At 36.6% G+C, this 21,843-nt stretch overlaps 1 protein-coding gene across 1 annotated transcript in view; it reads right to left on the bottom strand.

Moving 5' to 3' along the window:
- Window positions 1-407: 407 nt before the first annotated feature.
- LOC105626516 (tyrosine-protein phosphatase 99A-like) overlaps window positions 408-21,843 on the bottom strand; it is a 177,195-nt gene continuing 155,759 nt past the window's right edge. Inside the window, exons 5-18 of the mRNA XM_012207816.1 lie at window positions 10,076-10,285; window positions 9,232-9,512; window positions 8,711-8,967; window positions 4,853-5,136; window positions 3,719-3,939; window positions 3,359-3,484; window positions 3,042-3,217; window positions 2,412-2,703; window positions 2,159-2,330; window positions 1,971-2,095; window positions 1,613-1,893; window positions 1,291-1,426; window positions 610-1,196; window positions 408-529 (exon numbers count right to left, since the gene is read on the bottom strand). Of these exons, the coding sequence (XP_012063206.1) occupies window positions 702-1,196; window positions 1,291-1,426; window positions 1,613-1,893; window positions 1,971-2,095; window positions 2,159-2,330; window positions 2,412-2,703; window positions 3,042-3,217; window positions 3,359-3,484; window positions 3,719-3,939; window positions 4,853-5,136; window positions 8,711-8,967; window positions 9,232-9,512; window positions 10,076-10,285 (3,056 nt within the window). The 3' untranslated portion in view covers window positions 408-529; window positions 610-701. The remainder of the gene's footprint in view (window positions 530-609; window positions 1,197-1,290; window positions 1,427-1,612; window positions 1,894-1,970; window positions 2,096-2,158; window positions 2,331-2,411; window positions 2,704-3,041; window positions 3,218-3,358; window positions 3,485-3,718; window positions 3,940-4,852; window positions 5,137-8,710; window positions 8,968-9,231; window positions 9,513-10,075; window positions 10,286-21,843) is intronic.

The raw sequence follows: 21,843 nt of genomic DNA, 5'->3' as shown, positions 1-21,843 counted from the left end.
ATATATATATACACACACGCGTGCACGCCCGCACCCACATACGCACACACACGCACCTACACACAGACCTACAAATTTCCTATACATGTACATATATATAATATTTTATGTAATGTGTGTGTGTGTGTGTGTGTGTGTGTGTGTGTGTGCGCGTGTGTGCATATGCGTGTGCATCTATACGTATTATGCGTATGTGTGCGCGAGCGCGCGCGCGCGCACGTGTGTTGTGTATATCGATAATTATGCAATATATATAATATATACAAAATAAGATTAAACAACATAAACTTACGCGACGGACAAGCATCGCCCGGCATGCATCGGCGGCAATTTTGTCTCTTTGTTTGGCACTGTCCGCTCGCGCGTTGGAAACCGAGTTTCCTTACCGAAATTCTTTTTCCCTTCACATTTTTTTTTCGTTTTTTTTAACATTCACGTTAGTTGTATGTACACTAAGAAATTCGCTCGAAGATCCTCCAGCTCTCCCTTGAATGCGAATTATCATCTCCTCTGCGATGCGAGGATCAGTCTATACCAGAAGAAAGAGATTTTTCTTTTATAATATCGTATCGCATTTGCTTGAAAATTCGACGCATAACCAACACTTACCAGATTGTGATAAAATTTCCGGCGTTCGGGAATCTCGATTACAGCGGGGCCGACTTTCGCGAGGGTGCGCTGCAACCGAAGATAGGCCGGCATCATTGCGGCATCATTTTACAGCTGGGCTCCATACTGTCGGAGGGTACACGCATGCTGCCATTGGTGATATAACCATTAGCATCGACCATTACGGAGACGCCGGATGGTGGATGATTATGATAACTAATGTTTCTCTGCGACACCACCATGCTTTTTTCCGATGGTACTACATGATCGTTGCTGCCGCCGTGGGAGGAGAGGCAGGGTTCGCTCCCACGACTGCTGGACGATTCGATTGGGTGATCCACGCGTATAGGAATGCTATAGTCGGACAGGTATTCGGAACTGACTTCTACGGTCGCGTATTCGCGAATGACGGATGACTTGGATGGATAATCTATCGGCATATGTTGAATCGATGAGGCCGACCTGATCTCGTTCGGGTCGTTCAGCGTAGCGACGTGTCCGTTCGCCATGGCGTATAGATCGGGCTCCGCGCGGCCTTTCGTAGACAGCATGGACTCGAGACACTGGTACAACAATATATAATCCTCCTGCGAATGATAAATAATTTGCAAAAATAAATTTTTTTTTTATATGACTAAAATTACGCAAAGAGATATTCTAATTTGGTGGTGGAAGGCTTACCTTCGAGCGGAAAACACCGGGTCGTTTCATGTAAAGCAGCTTCGCGAACATGTAAATATCGGCGCTTTGCTCGAATTCCAATTGTTTGTTTAATGTAGTCAATAGAACAAAGAGTGCAGCCTCGACTCCACCGTACCTAAAATGTATAACGAAATGTTTGTAGGTTGAATAATAAATCACCATTAAGAATTTGATTGCGCTCCAATTACTGCGCTTGACTCTCATTGCCAGTGTACTTCTCCTTATTTACTTTTGATATGAAATATATTCGCTTAAATAATTAAATGTCACCGCGAATTAACAGAAATAAAATGTTCTGTACCTGTCCATTACAACGATAGGACCGTTTTGGTAATCCCGATGAAAGTCCTGGATGATGCTGACGAAGGTTTTCGGATTATTATTATGCGGCCACAAACCACTTTGATTCGACGGCGCTTGAACGATTCTGGCGCTGAGTTCATAATCATCCTGTAACGATCGAACCGCCACTTCTAGCAAGATCGTCCCATTCACGGTCTCCTTTGTACCGCAGAGTCGTACTCGGAACGTCTCGGATTCGAGATCCTTCCCTTCGAAGGGCCAAAATTCTGGATACTCCTCCTGTCGGATAACATTCTTTATTACAAAATCGCATTTCTTTTACTCCTTAAAACAACTCCGTTTTATTCAAGATGTACCTCGTCGCATTGAGTTAACATGACAATAGTCTGCGCATTGTGGTCCCACATCATTTGCCAGAACTCCATTATGGTATTCTCCATCGGATGTTGCGTTATAATAAACTCCCGATTGCGTTGAAAACCTAAAAGTACCAAATAAATATTTTAGACTATGATTTGATACGAACAAATCCATGATTCATTACCTGAAACCCATGTCGCGTTTATATAGTCGCTTCCGTCGACGCCTGGTTTCGGCGTTAGGTGAACGCGCGCATTCTCGATAGGGATAATGTCCATGTTACGATTCTTGTGGACGTTGCACGCTTTGGTGGCGGATACGAGATTGAAGTCCTTAGGTTTCCATGACGTTACCAACTATAGAAGCGACGAACAATTAGATTAGATGATTTCATGTTCGGATATTGGCAATTCTAAGGATAAATCAGTTATCAGTACCTTGTATTGAGCTTCGATGTTGTTCCACGCATCAGTCTTGTTATTTGATGGACACAGCATATCTTGAATATGCTTTATTAAGTTATTGGAGTCGATGTTGGTCTCGCCGCTCTCGATTGCCTCCTGTAGAGCATCGTGAATAAAGATGTACTGCTCTTCTGTCTGAACCAGGAAGTTTCTATGAGTACGGATGTGCTTGAGGAAACCGAATACGTTAATCTCGCCCTTGGCTTTAGCTTGCTTCAGCATAGCATCGATCACGATGTACGTTCCGGTACGTCCGACGCCAGCGCTGAAATAAAATAATAATTTCATATATCAAATAGATAGACCTTTAAAGATAGAAATATTTAATTCTTTATTTAATGTCACATACGTTTTGTTACAAGTACAACATACATAAAAATAAACATATTATAACCATACATTTGTCTATCGAAACGTCAGACATTAAGAAATATAATGCTAACAAATAAATGTATACATCTTTTCGTTCTTTATTAAGAAAAAAAGAACGTAATATATAAAGTAAAAACAATTCAAGTATGCTATACAAGAGTGGCATCAAAGAGTAAAAACGGTTTGAAGGATCGAATTAATGTTTCTGTTGTATTAAAATGCACTTTTCACCTGCAATGAACTACAATAGGTCCAGCCTCGGGCGGATTAGCGTTGGACGATTTGCGAATAAAACTCAGAACGGGTAATGGATGATCGGGCACGCCATGGTCAGGCCAGCTGGTGTAATGATACTGCCATATAGTGCGCTCACCCATATTGGTCCCATTTTTCTTCTTCTTGATCTGCTTAAAAATCAAAAAATTTCTTGTTGAAAGACTTATTCGGTTATTGGCTCTTGATTTCACTATGGTACTCTTTTTTTTATGTTTTTATTCCTCTTTTTGAAGAATGTTTTAAATGCATACGTTTTATTTTTAAACATATACCTTTAAATGTCGAATTTGGAGAGTACGGATGGTGTACGTGGCCATAATGTCCTCCCTCACTAAAGTTACTTGAATGTAACCGTACGTTTCAGTCCCTTCCTTGGGCCAATACATATCACATTTCCTCTACAAGTACAACAATAATAATCCATAAGTAATTATAATTCAATAAACAGATTTCTACGATTGTTACAGCAAGCCAAGCATTTATGTGTATAAATAATTGTTTGTTTCAACATTTTATTATCTATATATAATATATATATATATATATATATATATACAAAATATATAATATATATATAATATAATTTTTAATTAACATTGTAAAAAAAATATCGATATCAACTTTATACTTACACGACCACGCTCAACAAGATTAGTAATCATTACAACTATTGATACTCGCTGCTCCCAAACCATCCGCCAAAAACCATCGAACGTAGGTGGGAGTGGACCCTGAGTACCGATGTAAGCTCGCGCTCTTTGCCACCCATCGATGTAGTTCGCGTTAACATAATCCTGGCCTTTTTTAGGCGGTCCACCACCGCAAGAGAGCAATTGCACACGAGTGTGGTCGTCTAATGATAATAACGTAAATGATAAAGAGTGCAGTTAAAGCATTTTAGTAAAATTAAGGCAACGCCTTCGCATTCTTATTTCAACTGTAATTTACATAATTACAATTTTTGTTGATTGGTCTAAAAATACAGATTTTAATCGTACTACACAATTATCCACTTATCAGTCCGGCTCGAACGTAAAAATCAACGTGCTATTCAAGCTGAGATATATTATAATATTATCTCATTTTAATTATATTGATTGTTCTATTCCGCTGATAATGAAAAGGTATTTTCTATTTCGAACGTGTGAATTTCGTAAGGGTGCAACAGTATTCTTGAACAGTTGAAAATTTTGCTTTTTCCCGAGCAAATTTGTCATTATTTGTCTACACAGTAAATCTAAAATATATAGGAATAGATTTGATGTCATACAATATTTATATAAATATCAACATAGTGTGGATTTAACACTCACATATGATTTAAAATCTATAGCATTTATAAATCCATCTTATGGTGTTTATATTGATATCAACACGGTGAGAATTATATAACCATATTTATTACTCATACTTAAGCTTGATGTATTAAATGGTATTAAATTCACACCCATATTTTTTAAAGCATATCTTCCGCTTTAAATTCGTCGAAATTAATAACGACATGTGATAATCTCAGGTGTCAGTCTGGTGATATCGATCGTATTGATATACAGGTCAGCGACTGAGGAGTCAGATTGAACTAAAATAAATCAATCGGAACGAAACGGCAACGACAATAGCAAGTAGAAGTCATCGTTGAAAAATGAACGTTTTTGCGGGAAGCGGAAGGTATTATTATTGGTACAATAGTATTACTGGTTTTATATTAAGACGTTTCTATTCGTTTGTAAACAGGCACGGGCGGGCGATACATCAATGCTACTTACACGCGAGTATATTCAAGTATCTGTTCTTGGCCTTATTCTCAGCGAACTGAGAATTCTCCACGGTATAATCGCCGGTCTCAGACTGTATTAGCTCGTATTCTTTGCTGAAACCGATGTCACCGTCGGCATGAAGACTCGCGACATGCTGAACGAATTGCTGGACGGCCACGGCGGTTCTCTCACCGTCCTGCTCGCTGTTCTCCCATTCTTGAAGAGTGGGAACATTTCGCGGTGGGTAATCCAAGTAGTAGTAGGCAGTGTGGAAGCATTTCCTAAAGATCGGTCTAAATAAAAAAAGAAAAACAGGATTTATTGCAATCTTATTTTTAAAAATTGCTTGAGATTTTAAAGATTTTTTTTTTTTATATATTTTTGTTCAAAATGCTAAGTAAGAGAAATAATAAAGAGAATTAATAAAATTAATTGGGCTGCAAGTTACGCAAAGTATCGTAAATTATTAGAGAAGACAAGAATTCCACGAAATTACACTGAGAAAAAAATGCTTATTTGGTTAAATTAATTTAGTTCGTCTTTCTTTCATTGAGAGAGAATCAATATTTGTCAAATATATTTGATACATTCTTCTCATTGAAAAAAATAAAAACTTAGAATACTAAATTAATAATATTAAACTAAATTAATTTAATTAAATGAACAATTTTTTTTCTTAGTGTATATATTTATCATTTTCTATAATTGAAACTGCGAAACCTGTGAGATAAGGAATACAATGTGAGTTACTTTATTCTGCTGAGTATTGTCTTCTGTCATTCTGATTTTTTAAATAAAAGAAATACAAACGCGTACATTCATGTGCGAGAACGTATACTTATATATCGTATTATACTTATTGTTAACCGATATCAATATTTTGCATTAGCAAGAAAAAAATTATCAAAGAAACAATGTTTTCACGAATAGAATTTAAATTTAAAAATAAATATTCAAAAATTTCCCTGAGTATCGATAACGATTTCTGATTTTCAAAGACAAAAAATTAAAAGTAAAAATATAAAAATTTTTCTAAGTACCGATGAAAAGTTCTGCCCCATGAAAATCCTTCTCCCCCCCCCCTCCCTCTCTCTCTCTCTCTCTGGTTGGAGAGAAAAAAGAAATCCCCTGAAAATTATCGGGTAGATTTTTCTCAGGTAGAAAATATCCTGAAACAGTTATCTAAATATCTAGATATCTCTTTGAAAAAAAATGTCTAGATATATCATCTCCTTTTTCAGAATGCATTTTTAGAAGAAAATCTTTCGTCTTTCATGTATTATTTTTTAAAAACAATTTTCAAGAATAACATTTGCAATGATAAACAGCATTCCACATAAATTATTCACGTATCCGTGCTGTAGAGTATGTAATATCAATGAGAAACACGTGTGGGTTGGGCAGATAGCAACGATCAAATATTGATAATACTCCGAAATCAATACCGATAACACAATTCTTTGTACCACATGGTTAGAAAGATTCACGATTTCCACTTAACAAACTTACAAGTTAAGGAAAAACTTCTTCATTTCGATGATATAATCTTGACGATATCCATCATAGGTGAGACCGCCCACAAATCAACGAATACGCTTGCGAAATAAATGACGATTAGGTCGGGCCCCGTCCGTGACCCAGAAAATGAGCTTGTCATCAGTCACGGCTGATCCTTTGCACATCGCTCGCGTTACCTCGTCGTTTCTAAACGTCACTCGAGACACTGACGCGCGAGAACTCCGAATAACTCCGAGAAGCGAGAAGAAGAACAGAATTCGTAGACACGCACCGCACACGCGGTCTCGCTCGCGGCGCGTAAGAGTCTAGCTCGATGCGTGCGGCGTAGCGTCACGCTGCGTTGCTTGGCTCCGCTTCGCTCCGCTCCGCACCGCGCCACAAGTGGCTCCGGTGACTGTAAGAGCACACTTAGGCCTTGTCACCGCTCGTTATCTCACGATAACACAAGAGAGACGTAAGAGCCAGCGCCGGGATACATTAAAATACGCATCGTAGTTACTTTTTCACACGTCATATATTATCACACGCCCTAAATTATGTTTGATAAAAATTTGTTTCCAGTGAAATTTTTGGGGATTCCAAACAACAGATCTGTTTGTGTTGCGTGAAATCCTGTCGTGAAACTCCAAAATATTCCGCATTAACACATACATTTTGAAAAGAAAGAAAGCAAAGATTCTGAGTGCAAAAAAAAGTGCAAGCAATACGAATAAACCTATAGATACGTTTGCGAGGAAAGAGAAAGAGAGAGAGAGAGAGAGAGAGAAGAGCAAATTTAAAAAATAATTTTTAGACTTTTACAGGATTAACACAAGTTACATACTTAAATAAATTAAGCATCACAATTTGATAAAAAACTAATAGGAGTGAATTATAAAAAATCTTATTTTTTTAATTTTAATTTTTGAGATATTCTCTAATATTTGATATGTAAAATTTTTCTTTTATGACATTAAAATGAAATATAATAGTAATTGACAAATTAAATACTGTAGAAACTTTTTCCAAGAACGAGGTAATCCAAGAATCATAAATGAGAGAAGATTAGTTGTGCTAGGATACACAATACCAACTGCAGTGGGAAATCAAGCGGGAAAGCCTGAATGGGAAAAATAGTTGCGAATGCGTGCGAAGGTGCGCGTGATTGCATCGCTCGCTTCACGAACTTTCTAATTGCCTATACTTCAAATGTGATTCGCGATCTAGGTACGCGTTTATGCTTTAACGTATTGGATATCACTGGTCGACAATTTCCAGCTAACAAAAAAATGACAGAACATTTGTAGCGTTAGATCGGTCGGTGCAGAACGGAAGTGAAATGTCGATGCGAAATAATACTTCGCAAGATCGACCGTAACTGTAAAGCGTAGCTCATTGCAGCGAGAGAAAGTAGATCTTTCGTTGTCACTTCTCCGATTTGTGGTTTTTACCTCTAACTTTTCGATTGTATCGGCCGCAATAAAGATGTAATTTTAATATTAATATCAGTTATCTCGACGTATAATAGACTATGTTTAATGTGAATCATACACTGAGAATTTTTATTTGTAAATGAACGAATCAGAAGATTTTATTTATATCAATCGGAATCCTGGTTATCTCAACTAAAATTATAATAGATTCAACTAGAAAATTTTGATTTGTCCATTTTTAATTAGAATTCCAATTAATGCAATCAGACTTTTTTTCCAATGTAGATTGTTCGGATAAAAGATACAGATCGGAAATTTAAATGACGATACGCAATTGGAAAATTTGTATTAAATTTAACATATTTCACGTTTTCCAAACGATTCATTTAAATTTTTGTGTTAATTTAAAATAAAATAAATATGTTGAAAGTAATATAAATATTATATGAGAAAAATTAATACAAAAAATATAATATTGATACTTTGCAAGCAAATTGTGGAAATATATTTTTAACATTTATGATATGTTAAATTAACACATTTTATTCACTTCATTTCAAAATACCTTATTTTTATGTTATCTATTTAAGTTGTACTATTTTAACAAAAGAAATGTTAAATATAACATAAACTATTTAAATAACATAATCACATTATATAAAATTAACTCGAATATGTTAAAAAATTCAACACAAAATGTTAACAAGGATTTGAGTGAACCGTTTCCAATAATACAAAATGTTTCTAAATACGAAATGTTTCTATGTACAAAAAAACAGGCAATTTAATACACTCAACGGAGAGTTCTGATTTGAATTTTTCCTTTTGATGCGCTCATCGACGTGCGACACGGAAATATATCACCCGGCGCGGTTGAATGCAGCTAAAGTTTCCTCTGTACGGACGATAACGCGCCATGCGTTAAACCGTGACTTACTTCCATAATACGAAGGACGTAATGGCCAGCATCACGGCGAAGCAGGCGCAGACCATACCGGCGATCACACCCGCGCTGAGATCTTTGCTGCTGCGGCGCATCAAGGGCGGTATCTTGTCGCAATCGCGGGTGACCAACACCTTCGTTGGTATGGAGCTGTCACCTCGGATGATCAGGCGATTATCTATTGTGCTCCTGGTGGCTCCCCGTACTACAATCTCGTAAACGGTGTTTACCGTCAGATTGGGTATAATCGCCTGCAAGCATGAATTTGCAAGCACTTATTACGTGTATTATAATTGCATTTTATCCAAACGAAAAACTATTGACGAGGTATAAAGTAAAAGCAACAGAAAAATAAAATTATCTTTGTTAATAACATTATAAATTATAATCGATAATGAAGCACAATTAATTTATAATTACTATATTAGATATAAAATATGTGATAATGTCTTCTTATTATGTCGCTCCATTATGATTTATTGTTAAATATTAAATTATAAAACATTAAATTGTACCCCGCTCTCGAGATGACTTTTGTCGGCCGATAGCTCGATTTCCTCGTAATATCGTCCATTATCCCTTCGATAATTGATGTAGTAGTAATCAATCGAGCCCCAGAAGTTCGCCGGCCTGGCCCAGTGAACGTAAACGGACTCGTGCGATTGGCAAGTTAAATTCAAGATCTGAGGCGCACTCGGTCCAGTTATGTCGGTTCTACGAATGATCTGATCGGATGGCTCGCCTTCGTTCTTCCGCGTATAAGCCTTCACCCAGATCTTGTATTCGGTGTATGGGACTACAACATGGATTCATGAATAACAATTGAGCTAATTCAGTTCCATGAATGAAAGTTAAGAGACTATGTTTTACGGTGATCGTAATCTGATCGGATCTTAACAAGATTCCCTCAAGTAAAACAGTTTCTTCTCTATCTGTAATTATAATTATCTCGTAACAAATGCATTTATTTATAAATATATAATGAGAAAAAAGTACGTGCGACGATAAGAATTCTTCGAGTTTTCATTATCAATAAGCTAAGTACACCGACCTATCTCCGGTCGTCTGCTGTCGACGACTATCCGCTGTCGAGTGAAGATTATATTATGGTTAATCTTGTGTTATCTGGTGCGTTAAAAAAGGCACAAAGGCCGGATAGCGTATGTCGACCGATGTTAAACATCGTATTCATGCGCGTTAAAATAAAAAAGGTAAAACTTAAGCATGACGCTATTCAGTATCCGCTATTCATTCACATAATTTAGAATAATTTAAAATAATAGAAGATAGAATAATAGACGGTATCTTAAGTAATCTTATTCGCGTCAATCGTGTCCTTTATGCAACTTGTATACTTACGTAGTTCTTTCAGCATGAATTCGATATACGTATCATCGGCGTCCGCAGATTTGTCGGGTATGTGCATCTTAACGTCTGTGTAATTGGAATGCATGTAGTAAACGCGGTAACCGGCGATGACACCATTGGCGTTCTCAGGCTCCGACCACGAAAGTTCAATGGTGGTGCCCGTGATTCCCCGAGAGGTGAGATTCTCCGGCTTTGTCGGCGCTGGAATGAAGAGAGAAAAAACGGGGTTTCATTATAATAAACCGATTTAATCTTTCCTCTCTCTCATCATCATCCGCAAATGTCACGCTGAGACAAAGTATTCAGCGCATTCAGAAATAACAAACTTCCCAATAAAATTCTTATTTCATTCTTTTATTGTCAAAACGCTTCTTCGTGCGTGCCGTACATTATTTACATAGACATAAAGAAATAGACCGGGCATGCCGCGTACTTTACTATGGCACATCTTCTATATGTACACGTTTGGTCAAATATAAACGGAAAAGAGATACGAGGCATTGGATCTTATCCTGCTCTTTACTATACGTCGCATATTGATAAGAAAGGAATATGTGACTCGATGTTTCAGTATATATGACTCGATGTTTCAGTATACTCCGGGATGTACAGTCAATGTGTCGGGTCTATTTCTATACGTTTACGGTTATCCGTTCTCTCTTTCGAGCAGCAACAGATATCGATACCCAACCCAACTGTATTTCCATTTTTCTAAAGCTCCATTTTCTAGAATAAATAATACGGATAAATAAACGACCGCCCAAGCGTTCATAAGAGAGTTCAAATTTATTGAATATTCATACATCTGCCACGGCATTACCATACGCTGCGTGGTGCGCAGTATAAAACATGCAAATTGATTTGCATTCCATTCTCGGCTGCGTAAAATCATTGACAGTAGATTTGCTTAAACAGCTCATTTCGACGTGCTCTAAATAGAACATATAAGTGACGCGTAATAAAAGAGATCTTTAAATCTGCGCAGAAAGAATGATTTTTCGCTGAAGTATTCAAAAATTTAGTTTAGATACATATCTAAAAATACTTTAGTTGGATCAGCAAAATAATTATGTTGACGTTAAGCGATGATGACAATGCTGCAAAAAGTTTTAACATTTTAATAACCAGTTTACACGTATAATTATTTTGGTCCAAATAAAATTATTTTCGGATCTATACGTATTCTCTAAAATTGTGTTAGAACAAATCACGTTCTGAAGAGATCTTAAAGATTGAAAATTGAGCTATTCTTTTCCAAGACTGGCTCAATTTTCACTCTTTAGAGAGAAATTCCACTCCAAAGAGTAGATATAATTTTTAAAACACTTCAGAAAAACCATTCTTGTATCAAGTAAAATCAAAAAAACGAGAATACTTGATGAATCAAAACTAGATTCTTACATTCTAAAAAATGTCAGTGTGAATTTGACCCTCTTGCTGTGACTTTAACGCCTACGCAGTGTCTGTATAATTTGCACCAAGTTGGTGTTAAATTAACAGCAAGATGATGTGGATTTAAAACCCCTGATGTATCAACCAACACACATCATGATGTGGATTTAACATCATGGGTATGTAGGTTTAAAACCCATGGTATTAAATCCACACTATGTTGATGTCAATTTAACACCAACACAGTGAGAATTATATAGACACAATGTTAAACTCGCTATTTTTGTCGAGTGCAATAAAATTAAGATAAGAATTCTGAAATCTTTTATGCACGATTGTTAAATTATTTTACTCATCGACAATACGGGAAGAAAATCGTTTCCTCTTACTGAATTTTATGCTGAAATTTATTCAGTGGTCGTTTCACGTTGTCATCTCCTGCGTTATTCCGTTTAAAGCTTATCGAATTCGCATTAGATTAACGACGTGTAATAAAACGCAAGGCTGTCGGAGAGCGGGAGAGTTACCTCTTACAAGCTTTATGAGTTGCGGCGGCGGATGATGTCATATCGAGTCTGTGCCACGTACGGAGACGGGCGGATCGTGTTCTCGTATTACTATCGAGCTGAAAAACGAATACGATTACGGGCCCGTAAAGCGCAAGGTCGCGATCGTTGCACGCGGCGTGGAAAATGATCTATGTCGATACTACTTAGAATCTGCTGATGTTCATTTTCGTCGAAGCCATAGTTCCATAACGAATCATTGAGAAATCAATCTCATCCCGAGTGACCGGAAAGAGATTATGCGCGACAAAGCGTCGCAAACGGCGGGCCAAACCGATACACCTCATTCGCGATCGCGAGAATCAAAGAAAAACCTCTTTAATGTATCTAAGGCCGGGTTCACACCTTGACGGAAAAAACAGAAAGCGGAAAAGCGAAAGCAGACAAACGAAATGTACCGCCTACTATTACTGCGAGTTCCGCTTTTCCGTCAAGGTGTGAACTCGGCCTAAAAATTATCGTTTCGAGGAAAACTATGTAGGCGAAAGTGCCTTTATTAGGATAGGTTCCCACTCAGTAACGGTTCATGAGTGAAAGGAACAGCCGATAAGAAACCGACGCGACGTACCTGTTTCGAGTTGCATGCACTTTGATTTGCGCTGCTACAAGTTGCTACATCGAGCTGCAACTATTTCGAATTTCTCGATTTTCATTCGCGAATAGAATAGGCTTCGATTGATTAATTAACATATTTTAGATGATTACGAGATTTTTCAGAATCCAATGCAATTTTTTAATACAAAGAGAGGATTATTTTTGCAAATTCTATTAATGAAGGAAATAATTTTTTTACTTTGTAGTTTATTATCGGAGAAATAAAAAAAAGTCACGGAAATTGAAAACAGTTAAGGAAATTAAGAAAAAGTCTGTCAAATTTTGTGAAAAAATTGAAATTCTTATCTTTAAAGAAGTCCAATATGCGTACATGCATCCTACGCAGTTTTGGAATACCAACTTAACTTACACAATTAAATACAAGCAGTCAGTCAGTAACGTTAATAATAATTTTCATTGCTATATTGAATTGCTTTCTCGACAAAATATTTGACAAAATATTTCCAAACAAGGAAATATAAAAAAATTTCAAAACACTATTGCAAGCATGAGGAAACATTATGAAATTTTGTCTGGAAATCAGAGAAATCATGGAATTTTAGGATGAGGAATTTGTGACATCCTTGTGCTAATACTTTTTTTTTATTTCATAAAAGTAAAAAGAATCTCAAGAATAATTGAGTTCGCAATGACGAGACCCTGACATGTATTCACACGTCTGGATTAGGCTATCGGCCTTGGGTCCTGTCATAAAAATAGAATGTCCGGATAGCACGCGCGAGAGATGTAATACGGCGGTTTTACCACTCTTAAAGACAATTCTGAGGACGAGCGTATTTCCATAATATTATACACCGACGACACTTAAGGTCAGTAAGTAATCGTTGCCATGGCAATGCACGTGTTGTTACGTGATGCTGCGCATGCAAAAAAAAAAAGGTAGATGTGACGTCTATACTATTTTATGTAGATACGAAAACACTTGGTGACTCCTGTCAATATTTTATTACGCTTTTATATATAGAAAACAATACACTAACCGATTCATCCGCAATTATGGTCAGGCAAATCGCGCGCGCAATAAAAAAAAAATGTTGCAAAACATTGTTTTTCCTGCAACGTACAAAGTCGGCGTCAATTGCAATGGATTACAAAATAAACTAGCAAACGATTCACACTTGTGTCATAACACCGCGGCACGTGTATGCACGCGAGTTGGTGTGCATTTAAAACGTTTGCGCAATCGTTGAGCGTGTATTGTAGGCGAGACGCGAGTTAAGGAGAAGGCAAAGTCGCGGATTCCTTTAAGGCTTAAGGCGTATCGATGTGAAACAGAGAACAAGACACGCATGTACGTTGCACCGCCGCCGCCGCCGCCGCGCCGGTTGCGTTCCGTGAAATCGAGACGGAACGGGAAATGAGTTAAGCGTCGATTACACGAGTGGACAGTCTTATGCTCGCAAGGTGATTACGAGGTGGCCGCTGCTGCGTCGCGTAACGCAATACTCGAGTACATGACATTTCCTAGTGAAACTCGCGCGCCTTTATTTTTCCCAATTAATTACGCGCTAAACGCGCACGAGATTTTCACTGCTGAATTAATTTACATATTCCAAGCGCTCGGCGCTACGTTTTACTCACGTGAATATAAATTATCGATTTAGAGCTCATTTTCTGTGCGTTAATTATCGTTAATAATGTATTGTTCGGTTTATCTTCGCGCATCGATCGCTCGATTATTAAGTCGACTGTAATTGAAAACGCGTAAACATAAATAACTTCAATTTCCAGACATAACATTGGATCGGGTTTACAACGCCTAATTTCGTACGTTGTAATTTCACGCCACGTTGAAGTAGTTTCGCAGTAGAGTATCGAGGTCTTATCTGTCTTAAATGTTATCCTATTCGATCTAACGAAAATGCTGTAAAATAATATACTTTGAAGCACCGTGTTTGAAGCATATCGCTTCTTCGTTTCCTCTCTCATCGTGTTTGATTTCTATCTATATATTATTCATTTGGTGAAACAACATAATTCAAAAATTATTATTTTTAAGTTGTAAAAAAATAACTTAAAGAAAAAAAGAAAAATATATACTACATGCTTTTATTCCTTTATAATTAGTTATTACATCAAAATTATATTCCAAAATTATTACAAAATTTTAATGATCCACAATATCTCTCAATAAACTCATTTTCTAGAAAATTTTATTTTTTGAGTTGTGCCGTCAATGCAAATAAGCAATATTGCTTCATTACTTGTTGGAATTAATTAAACACAGAAAGAATTTCTACATGATTTTCCCGAAAATATATTTAAAAATTATAATAATATTATTTAAAAATTTGGCTCAATATAAATTTGAAAATAACTTTGTCGTATCATAAAAATAATTATGTAAAACGCTTAAATGATAATGGAAACGCTGCAACAAGTTAACGTTTTACCAGTTTGACCGTCCTACATCGGGATTATGACAAATTTCTCATCCTATAATTCCACTTCTCCCTAATTTTCAGATAAAATTTTATGATTTCCTTGAATAAGTTTAAAAATTTTTTGTATTTTCGTTCAGATTGAAAATCGTTAAATATTTTATTAAAAAATTAATTTAACATGACAAAATTGTATGTATACTAAACTTCTTAAAACCAAGAATTTTAATTTTCCAAAAACTTTTACAAAATTCCTTGACTTTTCCCTGATTTCTCTAACTGTTTTCAATTTCCCTGACAATTCCTTGATTTTCCTGATTTTGTCGCAATCTTATTACATAATTATTTTCATAGTTCAACAAAATTATTTTCAGATCTATATCTGGCTAAATTTTTATATATATATTTCAATAAAATCGTTCTTTCTAGATAATAAAAAAATGTCGTATAATACATATATTCCTCATAGTTATTCTCCTATTACTTTAAACGCCTCGCACTTTCTCTAAGGCACAATTCTATGCCAGTCTTTCTGCCATAAGTTGAATGCCCCGCCGAATTACCTCCGATATCGCTGTCATTCTCCATGGAAAATGGCACGATGTAGGTCGTTCGTTCATATATTGTCTCGTCGGTCGTCTGCGTGATCGGATCCGCCGTGGCAACGAGAAGTCTCAAGATCAGGGCTAGCGAAGCCGCGAGTTGAGCGGCACTGGCCACGTTGGCCCACGACATTTCTTCTTCTTTCTTCCTTTCTTCGCACGCTGCAGCTGCAGAACGCGTGCTCTCTCTCTCTCTCTCTCTCTCTCTCTCCTCTCTCTTCCTTTTTTCTCTTCCTTTTTTTTACTCTTGCTCCAAATCTTTATCTTTCTCTCTCTTGCTATTTCACGAATTCGCCCATCCTCGCCGAGGAACACGGTGCGTTCCTCTCGCGACACGTCTTCGCTCAATTATCGCACCGTCTTTGTCGCAGCGGTCCAAGAGCAAAGCGCACAACAACGCATTGTACATCAGTCGATTCGTTGTCACTGTCACATCGCGGGCGCAAAAGGTTCCTTGGGTTATTGGGCGACGAATCAAGCTTTCGACGAGAATCGTCGCGACGTGATTGCACGGCGGTAGATTTCAAAATGAGTATTTCCTGTTGAGAACAAACAACTTCGCATAAATCTCGAGACGATTCTATCGCGAGCGTGAGCTCCTCGTGAATCGGCCCGGTGCGGCGACTCTCGCGCGAAAGGGAGACACCCAAGTGAGAAATCCCAGTGGAGTGTGCACGGCGAATGCGGAAATCGCACTATCTATAAAACACGAGAGAGTTCCACGAGGTCAGACCCGACTCTATCTACCATCAGACTTGGAAAGGTCGAATCGAAAGCGGTTGACACCGATAGCGCTAGCTGTGCGCATCTATTCACACCGATAAGACTTGTATACTGCTTTATCAATATTTAAACTACTCCGGTAGCGATAGCAATCGCTTTAGTGTTGCAGATAAAAGCTCAAAAGGTAGATCTCTAGGAAAGTAACTGAAGTATTATTACAAATACCGATCGTGTTTCTAAGTATTCGTCATCAAACACATGATCGTGTATCACGAGGGAAGATCGCAGGCAGCAGCGGATTATTCGGCCCCCTTGGAACGTTGTAGAGTCACTTCCCTTGCATTTTTAGTGGGATAGAGACTAGGGGAATAGACATCCTAAACAACGATGGTCAGAATCGATATATCGTCCTGCCAACCAATCTATTAAGCACAGAAATATTAGGTGTAGTAAAAAGAAATTCATTATTTTTGCATGAAATTGAATGGAAAAATAATGGATTTCTCTTTACTACACCTAATATATCACTCTATTGCTAAGAAAAAGTGATTACTCACTTTATCTTCTTCCTTTTAAATAACTTTGTTGTTTTTAAACAAAGAATATTTTCTTGACTATAATCATAAAATACACTTATTATAAATTTTAGAAGAATTCATTAATGTGTAATTAAAAATAAGAATTTATTTTCTTTTGAAGAATTTTATAAAATTGATCAAGAAGAAACGACACTTTATAAATAAAACATCATTTATAAAAAAATCGAATTTGTTTTGATTTAATAATCATCATTGAAATATATTAAACTTACTAGGATTCACACAAAATGTATTTTGAATAAATTTAATGCTTGTGATGAACTTGTGTGATAGCTTTTACAGATACATGGACTCTTTTGAAATATTTGAAACAAGTAATTATTACTTATGTACAATATAACGTATTTTTCTTGTGTATACTGAGAAAAAAATGTTTAGTCCGTTTTAATAAATATTTAATAAATATTTATTATAACTAAATATTCAATTAAATATTCAACTAAATATTTATTAAAATTGACTATATTTTTTCTCAGTATACAAATAATAATATTAGATAGAAGTAAAAAAAAAACAGAAAATATAATTGCAATTATATATCGTTAAAAATTGGGACAAATTTTATCGAAATTTTTCTCAAAATTAACATTTTCGTTTCTTTACTATATCTTCATTATCTATATGATATAGATTATTGCAGCAACATTGCAAACGTTGCTACAATTGCTGCAAGCTTCTGTATATGGATAATCTTCAATATAAAAATTTTGTTATAATTGTTGTGCATCAAAATTTTTACTAAAAAATTGTGAAATTAAAGGAAGGCTGAATTTCTTAAGTATTCGCATTTGTAGAGATTATAATTCGTAACGTAGATTATTTCTTAACCGCTTAAAACAAAAATCTCAGATTCATATTCTTTACAGAAAAACTGATCTCTAAATAAGATCTCAGCACAATATAGAAAGTTTGTGCACAAGCTTTTCCTTGCGTACATTCTTTCAGTTTTCGATCAACGAAGAGAAGGTATTTTTGAAGCGACGAGAGTAAATTTTCTTGATATAATGCGAACAATTAAACATCAGTCGCAGGAGAAACTGAGTTTGCTCGAACGTCAGGTTAAATGGATAAAGAAGCAAATTATAGGATGGCCAATAACAATAGCGCTTCCTCGTCAATAGAAAGGAAGAGAAAGACAGAAATAGAGAGAGAGAGATAGAGACGGAGAGGCAAGATACCCCTCGCACAAAGAGAATCGCGCTCCAGTTTCATATTCCATTTACTGCCTAATTGGCTCGGAATAGATAAATAATTGCAAGAGCTTCGAAATAATGCCAACGAATAACGCGATATGCGTTATTTCGTGACAATATAAACTTTTATTCAATGAAGAAGAATCGCGCATGCGACCACATATAACGACGGCTTACAATTGACTCATAAAGGAATAATAACGTTTCGTTAAAGTTCTTTTTATACGAAACATAAAAGATGCGTGTTGCACGCTTCGCATTGAAACGGTAATTAAAATATGATATTTCCTTTATTGCGATTACGATTGAAATTATTGTAATTAAAATAGCCGACTATGTGTGCGTCGAACATGTTGAATATTTGTTAGCGAAAACATTTGAAAACTTCGGTCCTCCGCGAGAAAGGGCGATGTAAAGCGGATGAGACTAATCCACGATTCCCACGTCAATTCGCTTGCATGAGTTTTTATTTCAAAGTGAGACGGAACCCTGTATAATCGTCCAAATGAGAGAGAGGAAAAAAAGCTGGGACCGCGCCCCATTTCGTGACTCGTCTACATTTGGCCGGCGCGAAACAAAATGTCTCACAATGATGTATTATCGAAAATTACCCGGAAGAAGACGAAAGAGCGACAATAACGATTGAGTGAAATTAATATACTTAGCGGTGTATGAATTTCATAATGTAATCAAGTCCCGCATCTTCTGAAAGCAAGAAACTTCCGAAAGCATAATCTTTATCTTCAATCAGGATAAGGAAAGAATTGGAGAGAAACGTCGATGGATTGCATATCGCACGCGGATGAACGCGCCACGGACTATTCATGAGGAACGTCAGGTCGAAATTGGGACAGCCCGAGAGTTCGCGATTCGAAACGGCAGTGAGGAATGGATTGACCCCGATCGCACGAGAGCGATTTTTGCGCGAGAGAAGCACCAGAGCGTGCGTCGACCCTGTGCCGATCTGTCGATTGCCGTATACTTCCTTCCCCGACTTCTGTTGAAGTATTTGAAAATTTGGCTGCACGAAAAGAAACAATTTTAATAAAATATCTAAACATTTGATTAGCTACAGATCAGAAAATAATTTTGTTGAACTATCAAAATAATTTTGTAGAAATATCAAGCATAATGAAAACTGTAGAAAATTGTAATGTTCTAGTTACCAGTCTGAGCGTCTTACATCATTACTTTGATAAAATTATTTTCCAATAAAATTATTTTCGGATTTGTACTTACAAGTTAGTTAAAATTTTAGATACTTCAGCAAAAATATTTTTGTGTAGGGACACTGAAAGAAAAGATTGGTTGAATATAATATAGTATAGCATTCTTAATTGGCTGCAGCATCCAATTAAAAATGCTATGCCATATTTTACCATCTAAATTGATGCAACAGCCAATCTTCTCTTTTAGTGTACAGATCTGAAAAGAATTTTGTTTGGACATCAAAAAAATTAGGACGCTCAAACTGCATTGTTAAATTTATAATGTCAAATTATAACCCAATTTGAGTTACTTTAACCATTTTTGTTGGTCGCCATTATCCTATTTAATACATCGTTAATTTTATTGAAACGGTGGAATTAAACAATTTCACTGAAGAAAATTATTAAATTTGATTCAAATTATTTTATTACTTCCTAGGTACATTAATATGGACGATTTTTACTCTGGAAATATGGAATTTAAAAATTAAAAAATATTATTTAATTTAAAGGGTTGCTTTGATATTTAGTATAGTTAAAATATCATAACTTTTCGCAGTATTATTAATCAACATACTTGAGACATTCCTACACTAAAAAAAGAATTTAGCTACTAAATGTTTAGTGAAACAATGTCAATTAAATGATTGTTTAATATAACTAAAAATTATTTTACTTTCCTAAATATTTAGTAGGTCAAAATTTAGAAAAATAAAATAATTTTTGTTTATATTAACTAAACTTTATTAGCTATTATCAAATCTTTTCAGTGTATGATCCAAAATTATTTTTCAATCTATATTTAGCCAAATTTTTAGCTAAATTCTTCAAACAAAATCGTTCCTTTGCGCGTTTCTTTTCCTAGGACGCGTTCAGATTCCCATCCGAGTGCTCTCTAGGTATCTTTTTATTCTTATTTAACGTTCAATGAACAACAAGAATGAAATAAATCTGAATGGCACTCAGGTGGAAATCTGAATATAGCCCTACGCGTTTCCGCGATGTGGTCGAAGCGGATGCACCAAGTTCTACCGATCGAATTCGCAACGACGACCGAATCCGTCAATGTCGCTTCCGTCAACCTTGTCGTCGTCGTCGCCGTCGCCGAGCGTCGCCACACCGCGTCGCGCTGCATCGCGACAGAATCGTTCGATTCTACTACATTTCCTCTCGAATCAAACCGGAAGTTGGAGAGACGACGTGATTCTCTCCGTTTCTTCATTTATTATTCAACATCTTATTTGCAATCTGCTCTATTTTTTTTAGAATCACTGCTGTAGCGACGCTTTTATTATTCAGTGACACTTATTGTCTAATTGAAAATTTACGATTTTTTTTGTGAAAATTAAAATCTTACTTGTAAAAGCAGCACGTTCAAATAGTTAAGACTTTCTTGTATCAAGTATGAACAAAGTAAGTTAAACGTTGTCACAGATGTGTCATTGAAATTTCATTATCAATATTCCTCTTCATTAATCAAAGTGACTCATATATATAATAGTTACTCGTTTTTCTTCTTCCGAATATAAAGGAAAATAAACAAAGTGTCAACAAAATCTATTGAAGTTTGCTATAATCGAAAAGAATTGCAATAGAAATTTCTCGCGTCGAATATAAAAGGACTGAAAGCTAAGCGACGAAGAAAAGCTATGGATTCAGTTCCCATTTTCACTTTAATGATATCTGTCGTCTCATTGATTAATACTTTTCGATAATCAAAATCACTCGTAAAATGCGTCGCTCATGATGATGATTCACGCTTAAGTCAACGCACTGGAAAGCAAAGTTGGACGAAAAAAATAGAAAGAAAGAATATAGCAAGTGTTATTTTTCTACACAATGAATACGTTCCTCGATTAATCAACTTCTTCCTTCTCTCCCGTTTTCCCTTTCAAGTATTCGCCCGCGAATATATCATTTCCAAAGTACGAGGACATGAAAGGATCTCAAGGATTTTTTCCCGAAGGACACAGCGGTTCGGTTTCGTACTTCCTGCACCTGCCTGACGCACTGGAGAAGCCTGACGAATCGAACGAGAGACGGAGAGAAAAAGAAAAAACACGGAAAAAGATGTAAAGAGATATGCGGAAAGTTATAGCGTGGCCTGTCGCGAAGTACAGAGGATATTACGGATTCGCCGCACCAGTTACATTTCGGCACTGCTCTACATGCACATCTCTCGCTTACGCTCGCGTCGTATCGACCCCTCGACCCCGTCGTCTCTGCCCACTCCGAAATACGAAATCCGATTCGGAGCAGCGGGACTCTCCGATCGAAGAGCAGCTCCCGGCAACTCGTGCGGCCCGAACAAAGGATCACACCCAGACAGGCGAGCGACGACCTGCCCGCGATATATCCTTACGATTTCACGGACTAGGCGTCAACCAGCGATCCGGAGGAGGCGTCGTCGGAATCGACGGTCCGCCGCCATCTCGGCGAGCTCGCACTGTCTCTCTTTCTCTCTTTCTCTCTCTCTCTCT

Source organism: Atta cephalotes (assembly GCF_000143395.1).
Source record: "Atta cephalotes unplaced genomic scaffold scaffold00005, whole genome shotgun sequence".
In the NCBI taxonomy this organism is placed as follows: domain Eukaryota; kingdom Metazoa; phylum Arthropoda; class Insecta; order Hymenoptera; family Formicidae; genus Atta; species Atta cephalotes.
Note: the sequence above shows the minus strand (reverse complement) of the source record. Positions and strands in the feature narration are given on the sequence as shown.